Source organism: Eubalaena glacialis, chromosome 6 (assembly GCF_028564815.1).
Source record: "Eubalaena glacialis isolate mEubGla1 chromosome 6, mEubGla1.1.hap2.+ XY, whole genome shotgun sequence".
NCBI classification, from domain to species: Eukaryota; Metazoa; Chordata; class Mammalia; order Artiodactyla; family Balaenidae; genus Eubalaena; species Eubalaena glacialis.
Genome location: NC_083721.1, coordinates 59858413 through 59873201, shown reverse-complemented (window position 1 = coordinate 59873201; position 14789 = coordinate 59858413). Strand labels below are relative to the sequence as shown.

The window sequence follows — 14789 nt, the reverse complement described above, 5'->3', positions numbered from 1 at the left end:
AGGGTACCTATAAAAGCAGATTTTACAGTATTACTAGGAATCAAGGAGGAAGCAAAAGCACTGCTTTCAACTTCTGAATTTCCTGCTTATCCCCGAAATCAACAGTTGAGCTGCCAGAGGGATGGCAGTAGAGGAGAGGGCCCTAGAAAAACCAGGTTGGAACCATATGTGTATATATGCGGAGTTCCATATACCAAGTTAACATCAAGCCAGTTAGAAGGGTTAATCAGAAGGTAGAATTCAAAGTCTCTGTTGTATTACAAGCATTTGATCAGAATGAATAACTTTCCTGCCCCTGTTAGAGCTGAATCAGAAGAGTTCAGCCTAAACATCACCAGGGACTTACTTAGAAACTGAGATGAGGCCAAAGCAAATGAGGCATAGTCTTGTTCTTTGAGACAAGAACTTGGAAATTATTTCCCTTAGTTGAGCAGGGCAAGTTCACCCCCCAGGCCTTCTGTACTTGCTCTTTTCTCCCTTCTCCCCTACATCTCTTCCTGTGAAATCAAATGGCCAGACTGAGAGAAGACAGAAAGTGTAGACCCAGGGGATGGCGAGCCGGGATGGGGGAGGGTGGGCGGTGGGTGAAGGCTGGGGGAGGGTGGAGGGCGAGGGCAAGTAGCAAGGCAATATAGGAAAGGAAGGCAAAGAATTCTCAAGAAAAGGAGACACCAGTTATCGCTGGTTCTCCCTACTGGAAAAAGAAAAACCAAGTTAAAGAACTTTTTAAAACCACCTCTACCTCTAGGGATTCTCTCTCTGAAGAGAGGAGCCGCACACCTCCCGGATAAGATTCCTCAAGTTCCTTGGAGCCGGAGGGATCCGAGGGCCCGAGGGCAGGCTCAAGGTGGAGGGCATTGTTGTGTCTGCTCCATTCAGAATATTCCAGCGCGCACCACCGGCGCTTGGGGTCTGCTGCGCCCAGAGAGCTGGCTGGAAACCGGAAACTGTGCGGTGCCAGGCCCGGGTCCTGGCCGGCAGCCTGGCTCAGAGCCCGTTGGAAAACGCCGCCAGAGCGAAGACGACCTTACCTGAACTGGGCAGGGCTCCTCCTCTAGAGCAAAGATGCCCTGGACGGCTCCATTGAGAGGCGCCTGCTCGTCTGGCTGCCCCTGGATCACCGAGAGCTCCAGCTCACCTCCTGGAGATGGGGGCCTGGCCCCCTCCATGGACGGGCAGAGGAGGATTAAACAGCCCGCCAGGAAGCAGGACGCATACACCCGAGGGTACAAAGTAGCCTCGCGCGTGGCTCGCCCGACGCCCCCGGTGGGCGGGGCCGGGAGCCCTCGGGCGGTGGGCGGGGCCTGGTGGGGCGTGGGGCGCTGGAGGCTGGCTTTGACGCCCGGGAAGCACCCGTAGCTCCCGCCAGGTGCCGCAGCCTTGCCCTGCTGTGAGCTCCCGAAAACAGCGGAAGAGGGCTGTTTTTCTGGTTTGTTCAGGGCGCTGCCTGCTCTGACCCTTGCTATTTGTACATATACAAAGCAGAAGCTGAGCCGAGGGCCTGATTGGGCGTCGGGCTGTGGCATGGATGGACATTCCAACCTCCTCGAGGAGCTGTCTGTTGCAAGGGCTTGCCCCAGTTTTCGCTGCCTAGCAAAATTTCATTCATTAATCAACATATAACTATGAACATACAACTATCTCCTGCGTGCGGGGCATCGTGCGAGGTTCTGAGCCAATGAAGGTGCATAATACGAATACACTCCTTCCTCTTACGAGTCCAGAGTCAGGCAAAGACACCGTAATGAGTGGTGGAGGGAACAGCAGGCTCAGGAACCAGGCTGCCCAGATTAATCCCCTCTCACAGGGTTCCTAACTGCGAGACCTTGGACTTTCATCTTTCTGTGCCCAGTTTCCTCATCTGGAAAGTTGACATAATGTTAGTACCCCCCTAAGGGAGTTGTTGCCCCGATTAAAAGACTTGATGTCAGCAAAGCACTCAGACATATAGCAAACATTCATAAACGTTGGCTATTATCTACCTTTGGGAAGAGGAGTCACAGATACCCCACCATCACCACCACCACATGCACACACACACACACCCTGAGGAAAAAGTATATGCACCCACTCACAATCCACAGTCCATAGTTCAGAACTTCTGGTCTTGAGAGCCTGAAATTATGTTTGCTATGCAGGGTGTGCTGATCCTCTCAAGCTTCTGCTCAGAGCTGGCTTGCTTCCCTACTTCTCAAACCTGCTCCCAACAAACATACATATTGAGATGAGTTTGAGGCATGGACCTGGCACATATAAATCAGCTCCATTTCAGAAGATGTTGACACGCGTCCAAAAATCCAGCACCCTCGATGCCTACTGTTCAGACACTGCCTAGATATCGGGTCTCTAGTTGTCTCTTGCCTGCTGCCAGCTCATCTGGACTCTGGACTCCATCTGCCTGCTGGATGGGGTTGTGCTAACTGCAGCCACTCACCTGCTGGCCGGCACTGACTTCTGCTTTCTCTGCCCTAAGAGGCAGGACTCAGTCTGCATTCTCAGCTGGGATTTTGTAAGAGGGTTTCTAATGAAAGAGCAACGGTTAAGGGAACCAAGAAGGGGCACCAAGGCACCCAAGGACTAGCAACAGCAGAAAGCCCTCCATACCCTGAGGCTTAAAAGGGACTAGAGCTTGATTAAAAACTAGAACCATCAGTTGAGCCCTCTTGATAGGATCTGTAGTCACAGAAATTTGCAGCCACTGCCAGGACTACGGTCCAGCAGAGGGGAAAAATACTCTGATCTTTCTCTCCACCTGCCAGGGTTTTGCCCGTTAACTCCCATTGGAAACTGGTGATGGAGGTTGGGGGTCAGCCTCCCAGGCTAAGAGCAGAGAATGAATCAGAGGTGAAAAGAGAGAGGAACCTGCATGTATACCTTTCCCTGCAATTACTAACTTCTAGTCTTCCTTCTCAGACGTTCAGTAGTCAGTAGACTCCTCTGGTCTGACCAGATTCCTCTTCCCGGCTGGCCCTTCCCTTCCCCATTCTGTTGCCACACCCCACATCTTTGTATATGATGCTCCCTCTGCTTCAAATGTTTTTCCTTCCACTCCAGCCCGCTTTCTGTGTGGACAACTCCCCTTCATCTTTAAATCCAAGCTGAAACACACTTTTCCCACTAAACCTTCTCTGATTCCCTTCCTCCACCAAAAGTTATCCACACTCTTCTCTGCTACCAATACACGTTGTTCCTGTGCTAACCATGTCACATATTCAGTCTAATTTAATTCAACAAGTAGTACTGAATGCTTGCTATGTGTCAGGCATTCTTCTTGGTGCTTGAGATGTATCTGAAGAGATAGCTAAATAAAACAGAATCACTGCCATTGTGAAACTAATATTTATTAAGGGGGAGCAAACTTAAATAACGTTTTTAGAATATTAGGAGGTGGTGCATGCTATGGGAAAAAAAAAAGGTAAAGAAGAGTATGGGAGGTTGGAGAGCAGTGCAGTTGGGAGTTGCAATTACAAATAAGTTGACCAATTAGGCCTCATTAGGAAAGTGAAATTTGAGCAAAGAGTTGAAGATGGTAAGGAATTAGCTCTGCAGATTTCTGAAAGAAGAAGGAACTCCAGGACAAAGGACCCGAGACTGGAGCCTGTCTGACTTTTACTGTCTGAGAATCAGTAAAGAGGCCAGAATGGCTAAAATGGAATATGAGCAGGAATTTTTTTTTTCCTTGTCTGCCTCCAGCATTTGTTTAATCTCCTCGAGGTATCTATGTTCCCAGTACTCCGCTCTGTATCCAGCACAGTGCCCTCTGTAAATGTTGATTAACTTGAATGTTCTCGGTAATGACAGCTTGCTAGACCCAGGGCCTTAGACCCTGACTAGAACCATTAAAACCTCTCTAACCCTGACTCCTATCCTTACCCAGCCCCAGACCACCTTTCCCATAATTTCCTCATTTGACTGCAGGAGCTCATCCTCAGTGGGAGATTCCCTCTGTTGTGTAGGATGGATTGTAGCTATCTTCCAAGCCTGGTTTCTCCATGAACAGATGTCTAAAATCTCCTTCACTCTCCCAGAGAACCAGAAAGCTACTGTTTCCTGTCACAAGCATATTCTACACCACATCTCTCAATGCCTTCTGAGTACCACGAGGTGAGGTTTATTTATTCTCTTATCTAGACTCGAATGCATTTCCAGAATTCCATACGACTAGCCCTTGTACACTGTTGACATCCCTATGGTAGTATAGGTTTTGAAGACAAGAAGAGTTAGGATCAAATTTAGACCCTCACTATCTGTGTGTTCTTAGGCAAGTTGTTTAAAGTCTATGAGCTTCTTTCCTCTTTATAAAATGATTCCTACCCAGTAGAGTTAGGAGGATTAAATGAGGTAATTAAAGTAAAGCATTTATTCCTGTGCCTGGCAAAAGCAGAATCGCAGTAAATATTCCTTTCCTTTCCATAACTATGAGTATCTCTGTAACTAATACCCACCTACCCCAAACTCTTTGCACCCAGCAATAACCTTTGATTCAATATACTTTCTTTTGATATTGATTTGTGTTCCTGTCTTGTCACATTTTCTGGATTGCTGACACTTGCTCACACCTCCCCATATTGCCTGAACTACTTAAATTCTTACTTGCAACCTGTTCCTGATTTCTGATAACTGCAAATTTCTTCATCTCCAGACAGCTGATCTGGAATGTAGGTGAATGTACCAACTTCTACTTGAGGACTTTTTTTATCCTTCCAGTCTGACTCTAAACTGAAGATTCAGATGAGTTAGAAAGAAGTGTTTCTCCCTGGAAGTAGAACCAGGTGTAGATTAAATAATTCTTGTTGAAGTTTAGGATTTGTGAATGAGGAATCAAATTCTATCTAGATTTCTTTTTGCATTTTCTTCAAAACTGACTTCTATAGGGGTAGCTTTTTAAAGGATATTGTTCTTTCATAAATAGTTCTTTAAATGTGCTTTTTTAAAGTATACTGTTCTTGCACAAATAGTTCTTTTTAATATAATCCAAAAATTATTATTGACTCAAGTACTTTAGTTCATTCAAGGGGGTCAAATGTAAATAACATTAAAAAATTCAAACATACTTCTTGCCAAGACTTGCGGACCAGTATAAGATTTTCAATTTTGCTTTTCTTGTCATAGTACTTGCTCTTCTTTCTTCATCTCCTTTAAGAGCAAATAATTTCCTAAATGGTTATCATATAAAACAAAAAATAAAGTAACATCATTAAAGTGAGGTCACCAAAGCATCTCATTAGTTTCAAATAGATCTATGCCTCTTCAAAACACCACATTTTTTAAAATTAATTAATTAATTTATTTATTTATTTATTTTTGGCTGTGTTGGGTCTGCATTTCTGTGCGAGGGCTTTCTTTAGTTGCGGCGAGCGGGGGCCACACTTCATCGCGGTGCGCGGGCCTTTCACTGTTGTGGCCTCTCTTGTTGCGAAGCAAGCTCCAGATGCGCAGGCTCAGTAGTTGTGGCTCACGGGCCTAGTTGCTCCACGGCATGTGGGATCTTCCCAGACCAGGGCTCGAACCCGTGTCCCCTACATTAGCAGGCAGATTCTCAACCACTGCGCCACCAGGGAAGCCCCCAAAACACCACATTTTGTACCCGTATGTTGACAGATGGCAAGCAGTACTATGCTGAACATCAGCAATTAGAGCAATTGGATCAGCCACTCAGGATAATCAAGCAGAAAACAAATGAGAAATAGTTGGTTGGCTTGTGGTATTTCATTTTGCAGTTTTCCAGGCACTGCGAAGGGTGAGTCCCTACAAATTCTCCCCAATAGTCTAGCATATGAAAATGCTCCTGTCTTTGTTTTTGGAGACCATTCCACTCTGTTAACTAAACCAGTCTTGGAATTTGCCTCTACTCACACATTTGCAAAAATAAAGTCGATATTCCTACATCATTCAGGTTCTAAAAGCATCTTGGCATGAAGTAGCCAAGTAAGTTAAACTGGTGTTTCCCAACCTTTTCCCCACGTCTGCACTGATGAGGAACATGGTACACTCACATTAGCACCAGCAAGTGCTTAGAATGGTAGCATGTATGCGTGATTTGAAAACTCCCTCTGATGAATCTGATAGATCATGCTAGCCATCCTCCATCTCCTAACTGAGATCACAAACTTATGCAAAGTTGTGAGGTATTTTGTTGAATAGCAAATCTCCTTAGAAATCACCATAAGTAAAAAGTACAATTCACCGTGTACCTAGGTCACAGCAATATCAGGCAAAATAAACCTAGGTTTTAAGAACTGTCAGCCTAATTTGTTGTTCTATGCCATGGGTTCAGTAGCTAAATCTCCCTTTGTGGATTAAGGAGAACACTTGGCCCTCTGAATTGCACTATGCCACAGCCAGTTTACTGAATCCTCAGGGACCTATTCAGAGGTGTATCATTAAAACATTTTTCCTTTATCTGAAGGAAACAGTCTTTTAGCAAATCAAAATATGTTTTGTGAAATGGAAAACATTCACTATCTCAGGGAAATCGTATCCAGGTCTCAGTCTTACTATCTGATCTGGGTTATGACACCTTTTACTCTCTCTTCTTTTGCTGTTACGTTAAGTTTTTCCGAGGTCCTATGAAATCCAGTTTCATTATTTTGGACCCTACTTAAAAATAGCATTGCTATTACTTTCTTTGACTTTGTCCCAGGGAAAAAAATAATATCATTCTTCTCCTTTCTGCTGTTTCTACCTATTTGGTGATATTGTTAAGTATGGCCTCTATTAATGAAAAGATTATTCTGAGATTATGTGTGAAACACTCTAAATCAAAACAAAATAAATCAATAACTCTGATGTATTGAGCATGTACTATAGGTTTACAACTATGCTAGGTATTACACAGCTCTGATAATAAAAGAAAGTCTTGGCCATTGGAGTTTTATAAAGGGATCAGAAGTCAGATGATAATATTCTGAAAATTTTCACTTTCCAAAAATTCCTTTGTCTTTCAACTGTTGACCAGCATTGCCACAATTTCCGTAAATCCCCTGTAAGTGCTTTCAATCCAACTACCACAATGCTTCATTCTATCGTTTTAGTGAAGATTACTAATTAGTAATTGACAAATAAGTTTTGTTAGTTGTTTGATGGTTTCTCTGTACACAATATTACCATGTTACAGCTGAAGAAAAGTCCTGTGATATGGTTAGACAAATTGGATTGGAAAATAACAATATAGGTACTTCCTCTGTCAATAACTGAGTTTAGCTTTATTTGCAATTGTGAAGGAGTCATTTTTATGCATTTAATTTCATGAGAACACTGAAGATCTGGCATGGTTTTTTTAATGGAACTTATTTCAATAAATCAGTTTTGCCTGGATCCTTATAAATATCTGCCCTTGAATAGGAACATAAAGTAAGGTATGGATTCTTGAGCATCTCACCCACTTTTTATCTTATTTTAGAGGTTTGGTTCATGACATTACTTTAGTTTTCTTCCATTCCTGAATCAATGGCCCTTTAATGCTTAAGAATGAATACAGCTCTATCCTTGAGGCAGTTTTTCAGGGAATAAAATACATATTAATCTTTCTGTCTTTCAATACCAAATGTATGCAATCTGAGAGTTCCAGCAGAAAAAAATTATCTCATTTTACTGATAATTACTGCATTCTTTTTTAAAGAATCTATCACATAAAACACAGTCAAAAATCAAACTTGCACAATTACAAAAGAGAAGGGACATATTTATGAATCCAGGGAACAAAGTTTGACACCCTTGTGTAAACACCAGGAAAGTTTGGTCTTCCACATCCATGTCCCCAGCTAACAATGCCAGTCAAAATCCATTTTCCATCACTTTTTCTTCGACAGGACAAAGGTCCACCTGAATCTCCCTACACAAGAAGATAATATAAGTAAAAAGCACATTTGTCCCATGATCATCAATTTTGCATTAAGGTGTCTAATGAATTGTGAGCAAACTCCTACTCTGACAGGTTCTTGCTTGGCTAACTACTATGCAGTTTGGGGAAGTAACAAGAAATAATGTGAAACTTCTAATGTCATTTTAGAATGATTTTTCCTATAATCAAAAAGGTGAATTCATCATAAGAAACTAGATTCTTTAGGCCAAGAGTGACATTAGAAGATTCTTGCAGAGGAAACAATTCTCACATACCTCCAAAAAAATAACAAACCTCAATAGTAATAATAATGACAATAATAATAATAGCTAACATTTATTTAGTGCTGGTATGTGCTAAGCACTGTTTTGGGTCATTTAATCCTTACAATAACCTTTTGAGGCATGGTTATCTTGGAAGGTAGGTTGACTTCTACCTCTGGGCCATGCATATAGGTAGTGATCCTAAAACACTGCGTGTGTGCGTTCTGCTTTGTTTTTTAGTTTTTGGTTATAAGAAAATCATGGCAGAATGATAAATGCTGACTTCATTCCCTAATTGTTGGAGGAAAATACATGGCGACTAGAAAATGAATTTTACAGATCCAATTACTATTTAATCACCTTTCCCTGATCTCAGACAATTGGATTATAATTAATATATGAATGAAGGTAGGCCCCTGCCCGAGTTATTGCCCAGTGTTGTATAGATTAAACATGAAAGCATTTATGGAAAGTACAACATGTTAGGCAAGGGAAACGTAAGATGACTTACCCTGCAAGCATCTTTCTTGCCTGACATGGCGCCCGCACAGAGCATCCTCGAAGTGATGATCCCATAGGTGGAAACACAGAGGGTTTGGTCAATGAGCTCTACCTCTGCTTGCTGCAAAACAGGGGAGCCTTTATTGTCTGGAAAACACATAGAAGTAGAAATCACAGTAATGATTACATTTACTTTATTAGACAATTTACTCATTTTCTCCTTTTACCCTCATAACAATTTTTTTAGGTAAATTCTATTATGATAACCATTTTTCTGATGAAGAAGTGGAGGCTTAGGAGGATAAAGGATTTAACCAGTGGCACACGAATAGCGAGTAACAGAGCAGGATTCAGACCCAAGGTCTGACTCGACCATCTGAGCTACTGTGCCATACTCCTTCACCAAGTACCTCCTGCCTTCAGGACTGTGAATCAGTAACAGTTATTACCAATATTCACTGGTCAGGAAGGCCCCTTAAGTGGAGCATTATAACTGACATATGGGAGTATCCTAGGAACCATAAAAACATAACACTGTGGATATAGCCCTTTCACTTCCTTTTCTAACCTCTGTGGCTAAGATGATTCAGAAAAATAAACACTCACACACTCATGCTTGTAAAGAAAATGTCCCATGATATGGTGGTTGAATAGACTCTTTCCTCTTGTGATATATGATGATGTAATTAAAGTCCTGAGCACAGACCTGATAGGTTATAGGTGTTCGAGCAGTGATCTGCCTTCCCTCAGCAGGGCCAAACAGGTGGTGAATTTCATGATTTCAATAACTAAATGTAGGCAGTTGGCACTGGAGAAGCTGCCCATAGTGAACCTTTAGAGAGTGTCAAAGCAAGGCCAAGATAAGGTTCAAGACTTACAGAAAATATATCTGTCCTAAGCCCTTGGAAATGACTGCAAGGGAATCCAAGATGACTGGGAGATCAAGGGAAAGCATTAGCTCTAACCTTTGGATTAAAACTTTGGATTCTTCTCCTTACTGTGTATTTAGAATCCTAGGCCATAAAAACCTTGGCAGGACAGATGTAGGGACTTCCCTACCATAAAGTCTGACCTTTGTGCATATGAAAAAAGATGCCCCCTCTGGGTGGAAGAATTGTAAAAAGGCATCCCCTCTGGGTGGATCAATTCTAGGCTGATTCAACCTCCTATGCCTGAATCTGCAGTCTGGGAAGCTAAGGGCAGGCTGGATTTCAGCCCTCACTCTCATTCACTTGGCCAGTTAGTTGCCCTTGTGAAGGACATACTCGCATCATCCTCCAGACAACTGTCTATGAGTTGACACAGTAAGGTGTGTGTGTGCGTGTGTGACAGAGTATCCTTCTTTTCTTTATGAAAATGAGTCAATTTTTTTGGATGAAAGGGAACTAGCAAACCCCTCTGAGTTTGCGAAGGGCCCATACTATCTATCCAGTCCTGCCTTGCTCAGAGACCTTCCCTTAAGAAGTGGGTCCTGCTTCTTTTTGGGGCAAGGGGAAAGCATCATAAAACAAGAATTATAATACTCTCCTCCATTCCACCTCTCAGAGTTTTTAGAAGGCTCAATGAGATCATATACAAAAACCCTCTCCATGAACCCTAAAGCACTACATCAACACGAGTTACTATGATCTGGAGGGGAGGGCATGGCATTCACTGACACACACACCTGCTTCGTGCCTTCGCCCCCAGCCGGTCACCCAGCACTTCTCTCCACCGCGCACTTTCTGGCTAGCAGGAGGAATGCATATTGGCTGAATGAGCTGTTTCAGGGTCTCAGGCCAGGCGACACTGAGCTGTAGCAAGGCAATATCATAGTCAAAGGTCTGGCTGTTATAGTACTCGTGGACCACAATTCTTCTCACTGGGGAGACGAACTTGGCATTCCCTTGCACGTACATGCCAAGGTGAGCAGTCCATGGTGTGGGGTCGGAGAGTCTGGTACAAAAGGAATGAAGCACGGAGTCAGAGGCCTGAAGAACCAGACACGGTTGGAAAAGAGCACTCCACAGAGGGAGGAGGGCTGCAGGAAGGGGGGGTCCGACTTTCAGTCCCTATCTTAGTCGTTGAGCCTCCCTTGTCTCCTTAGTAAAACCAAAGATGAAGTAAGGTAGAGCAGGGCTGGTGAATGATAGCTAAGTTCCAGAAAATTTCCTCAACGACACTCTAAGGACATGCTGGCAATTTTCTTGCCACCAGTATTTCAGGAATCACACACAGGTCAAGATTGTTAGTGACTGGAATTCATTTGTTACCTTCTCCCTATTCATGCTGACAGTGGTATTCGATGGAGACAGAGACAGGGCCAGTAAGACAGTGGTCTGGGGATCCTTTTACCAAATTCAAATGATATGAATACCAAAATAGATTAGAAATCAAAGTATTCCAAGCAGGAATGTAAGGAAATTCCTTCTTGAAAACTAGCAGAAGCCTTAAAGATCACTGCTCTAACTGTTCAAACTTGACTATTCACAGGGTCCCACTTCCTATGAGCCCTTCCAGAATTCTAATCCTGACCCCAGTAGCCTGGCATGAAGTCATCGAGGGTCTTGTAACCTCCACCTGAGGTTTCTGTCTCCATGGGTGCAGCAGCCTTGCGCTGGTGGGGTGAAGAGAATGTGGAAGCTTTGGAAGAAATATCAGGACAGATCCCAAAGAGTGTGGCCCCTTATCTGCTTAGCTGACATCTCACGGGCAGCACTGGGGACCCAGGGGAGTATTGAGGGTCACGTATTACTTGGAACAGTTTCTTAGGATAAAAGACTAATGGTGGAACAGAAGTGTAGCTGTTTTAGTCATTAACATGAATCCCGTAATTTCCAGGAGAAACAAATACTCTAATTGTATAAATTCATTGAAATACTCCACTTTAAAAAATTCTGAATGAGAAATGAATGGCATATTTTTGTACGTAAGATCCAATAGATTCCAAATAAGGTTACTTTTTAGTGAAGTTGTTTTCTGAGCTTTCCTTTCACCCTTAGCTGGGAGAGTGTCTGCCCCATAATAATCCCATTGGTAAAGGCAGACAGAGCCCTTCGGACGACAAGCCTAATGGACTTTTTCATGATCCCCCCATGATATTGTGATTTATAATAAGAAATATATACTTGTTTTTCCTTCCATTTCTGGCACAGAGCTCCTAAAACGCTTGGAATTTCCTAAGTGATGAGAGGGACAAATGTGTCTTTTGTTATGTTAATGAGATTACTTTGGGACTGCAACTCAGGCTGGGGGCTGGTCACCAGGAGAACCAACTATGTGATTGGAGGGTTAGAACTTTCAGTTCCACTCCCGACCTCCAGGGAGGAATGAGGGGCTAGAGGTTGAATCCACGGCCAATGACCAATGATTTAATTAATCATGCCTCTGTAAGGAGGCTTCCATAAAATTCCAAAAGGACGGGGTTTGGAGAGCTTCCAGGTTGGTGAACGCGTGGAGATTCGGAGAGAATGATGCACACCAGGAAGGCATGGAAAATTCTGTACCCTTTCTCATACCTCGGCCTATGCATGCCTTCCATCAGACTGTTCCTGAGTTATATCTTACTATAATCAACTAGTAAGCCAGCAAGTAAAATGTTTCTCTGAGTTCTGTGAGCTGCTCTAGCAAATTAATAAAATCCAAGGAGGGGGTCATTAGAACCTCCACTCTATAACCGGTCAGTCAGAAGCTCAGGTGGCAACCTAGGCTTTGGATTGTCATCTGAATTGGGGGAGAGGGGTAGTTGTGTAGGACTGAGCTCCTAAACTGTTTAATCTGAGTGTCTTTCTGGGTAGACAAAGTCAGAATTGAGTTGAATTGTAGGACACCCAGCTAATGCCAGAGAATTGCTTGGGACTGTGGGAATCCTCCCCACCTCTACACTGGAAATTGGATGCAGAATCGCTACCCTCACGCTCTAAACAGGGATTCCTGTACTCCAGTAATCCTTTAATACCCGTTCTCCACACATTCCCATACTCCATAGTCTTCACACGTTCCCACAGAATTCCTTCTGACTTGAAAGCCCTATCCTATTTTCTCAGTCTGGTAAAAGCCTATTCATTCTTGATATTCCTTTGTGTTCTTCTCTTTATATCAATAATACCTAAAAAGAATGTTCGGCATACGATTGATGTCACAAAAACAAAACAAAATAAAAAACCACCAATTGAATTGATTGAATGTGTCCAACAGGGAGCTTCTTCCCACAACGTGGGGGCAGGTGTATGGTCTGTGGTCTGTGGTCACTTCAGAGTAAGAATTGCGATGCCCTACCTGTTTCCATGGAAACAGTGGGCGGCCGAGAGAAGCCACTCCCTGGAGATGACTGAGGCTCCACAGTAGGCAGATTCAACAAAGTGGAGGCTGACTTGCCATGGCCAACCCCCTTCCTGGGTGTCAGTGCCCCCGATGATGCGGTGGAGGGTGGAGGGACTCCTGCTGCAGCCTTTAGGAGAGGAAGGGTCACATGAGTTAAAGGCAGACTTGGAAGAAAAACTGGAAATCCAGTCAAGTTTTGAGCTGGGTTGGGAACTGACTAACCAGATAAGCAATTTGAAATCCCCTGCTTATCTAGAGAGGCAAGATGGGGGTCTGTCTGAAACCAGCACCAACAAACCACTACCTCCCTCCTGAAAATAGGCCTTGACACAGAGTCTCTGTACAATAACACACATGAGGGGAGGAGGGGACCTATTAGTAACAGCTGTACTGATAAGAACAGGAGCCGTGGAGTTCAGGTTGTTAGGTAGAGAAAAAAGATTAGTTCCAAATGCAACAGAATTGAGAGTGTCCTTGAAGTTGTGCTGATTTGGGACAGAATTTGTAAGTCCCAAACAAATGAAAACTTAGTTGGACTTACCTGGTGGCACAGTGATTAAGAATCTGCCTGCCAATGCAGGGGACACGGGTTCGAGCCCTGGTCTGGGAAGATCCCACATGCCGCGGAGCAACTAAGCCCGTGCACCACAACTACTGAGCCTACGCTCTAGAGCCCGTGAGCCACAACTACTGAGCCTGCGTGCTGCAACTACTGAAGCCCACGCGCCTAGAGCCCACGCTCTGCAACAAGAGAAGCCACCGCAATGAGAAGCCTGCGCACCGCAATGAAGAGTAGCCCCCGCTCACCACAACCAGAGGAAGCCCGCGCACAGCAACGAAGACCCAATGCAGCCAAAAGTAAAATAATTAATTAATTTTTTTAAAAAAAAATACCTAGTTAAGAAAAACTAGTTATCAGAGCAATTGTATTCCAGTGTAAATAGTATTGATAAGGATACATAATTAACAAGTTGGCACATGGCCAATTAGAAACCACACAACTAATAATAACATATGGTGGATTACTGTTCTCAGGTCATAGCTAAGGAACGAACCAGCACTTGACATTGATCACAACATAAGGCATAATTAACAAAGTCATCCATGGCATTCCAGTACCTATTTCCTTTCTCAGAGGTTTTTTATTTAAGAGCTTATCCCTTGATTAGAGTTATTAGAAAGTGAAAGTTCTCAGTATAAACATCTAGTGCATGAATGCTTATTATCAAGAAGACAGAATCCCCTCTAGAATTTTTAATTCTGAGAAACCATTTCAGATTCAGTTCACCAACGTTTACTATTCTTCCCTGGCCTGTGGTAACTTCTGCCTGGGGCATTACACCAAGAAGGGACTAAAAATGAAAAACAGATCAACTGAGGAACAAATACAAAGGATCAGAAGGACATGTTTCTACTCACTGCAGCCTTCCTCATCACTCCCATCGGGACAGTCCACAGTGCCATCACATTTTGCATTTTGTTTCCTAATGCAAATATCATTGCCACACTTAAAAGTTCTGTTGTTGCATGGAATACCTAAAAATGAACAAAGAAGAAAGAATTTTTCCTACTCAGAGACAGATTTGAGTGAATGACACTGAATTCCATCCACAAAGGATGGCTTAGCCACAGGATCGGTATTTGCTGCTCTGGGAAATATGGCAGAGGGAAATGAAGCAACCCCACACTGTCCCGTCCCTGCATCTCAGCAGAGCCACTGAAAGGAAGGCAGGCAGGTGCACTGGTTGAGAATCAACCCAATAGTCTCTTCTTTCTTCCACTGTAGGGGAGATGCCAAGCAGTTGGCCATATCAGTGGCTTAAGCCATGACTTCTTTGCCATTACTTTGCCTTGTTCTCCAAGAAAATTTTTGAGCAAAA

The 14789-nt window shown here is 43.4% G+C and overlaps 2 protein-coding genes across 3 annotated transcripts in view; both read right to left on the bottom strand.

Moving 5' to 3' along the window:
* C6H3orf52 (chromosome 6 C3orf52 homolog) overlaps nucleotides 1-1169 on the bottom strand; it is a 31011-nt gene extending 29842 nt beyond the window's left edge. Inside the window, exon 1 of the mRNA XM_061193071.1 lies at nucleotides 1032-1169. Coding sequence (XP_061049054.1) covers nucleotides 1032-1169 — 138 coding nt within the window. The remainder of the gene's footprint in view (nucleotides 1-1031) is intronic.
* Nucleotides 1170-7663: 6494 nt separating this feature from the next.
* TMPRSS7 (transmembrane serine protease 7) overlaps nucleotides 7664-14789 on the bottom strand; it is a 41843-nt gene continuing 34717 nt past the window's right edge. For both annotated transcript variants that reach the window (XM_061193069.1, XM_061193070.1), the window contains 5 exons: nucleotides 14329-14445; nucleotides 12865-13036; nucleotides 10274-10542; nucleotides 8618-8754; nucleotides 7664-7834 (listed from right to left, as the gene is read on the bottom strand). In XM_061193069.1, the coding sequence (XP_061049052.1) occupies nucleotides 7664-7834; nucleotides 8618-8754; nucleotides 10274-10542; nucleotides 12865-13036; nucleotides 14329-14445 (866 nt within the window). The remainder of the gene's footprint in view (nucleotides 7835-8617; nucleotides 8755-10273; nucleotides 10543-12864; nucleotides 13037-14328; nucleotides 14446-14789) is intronic.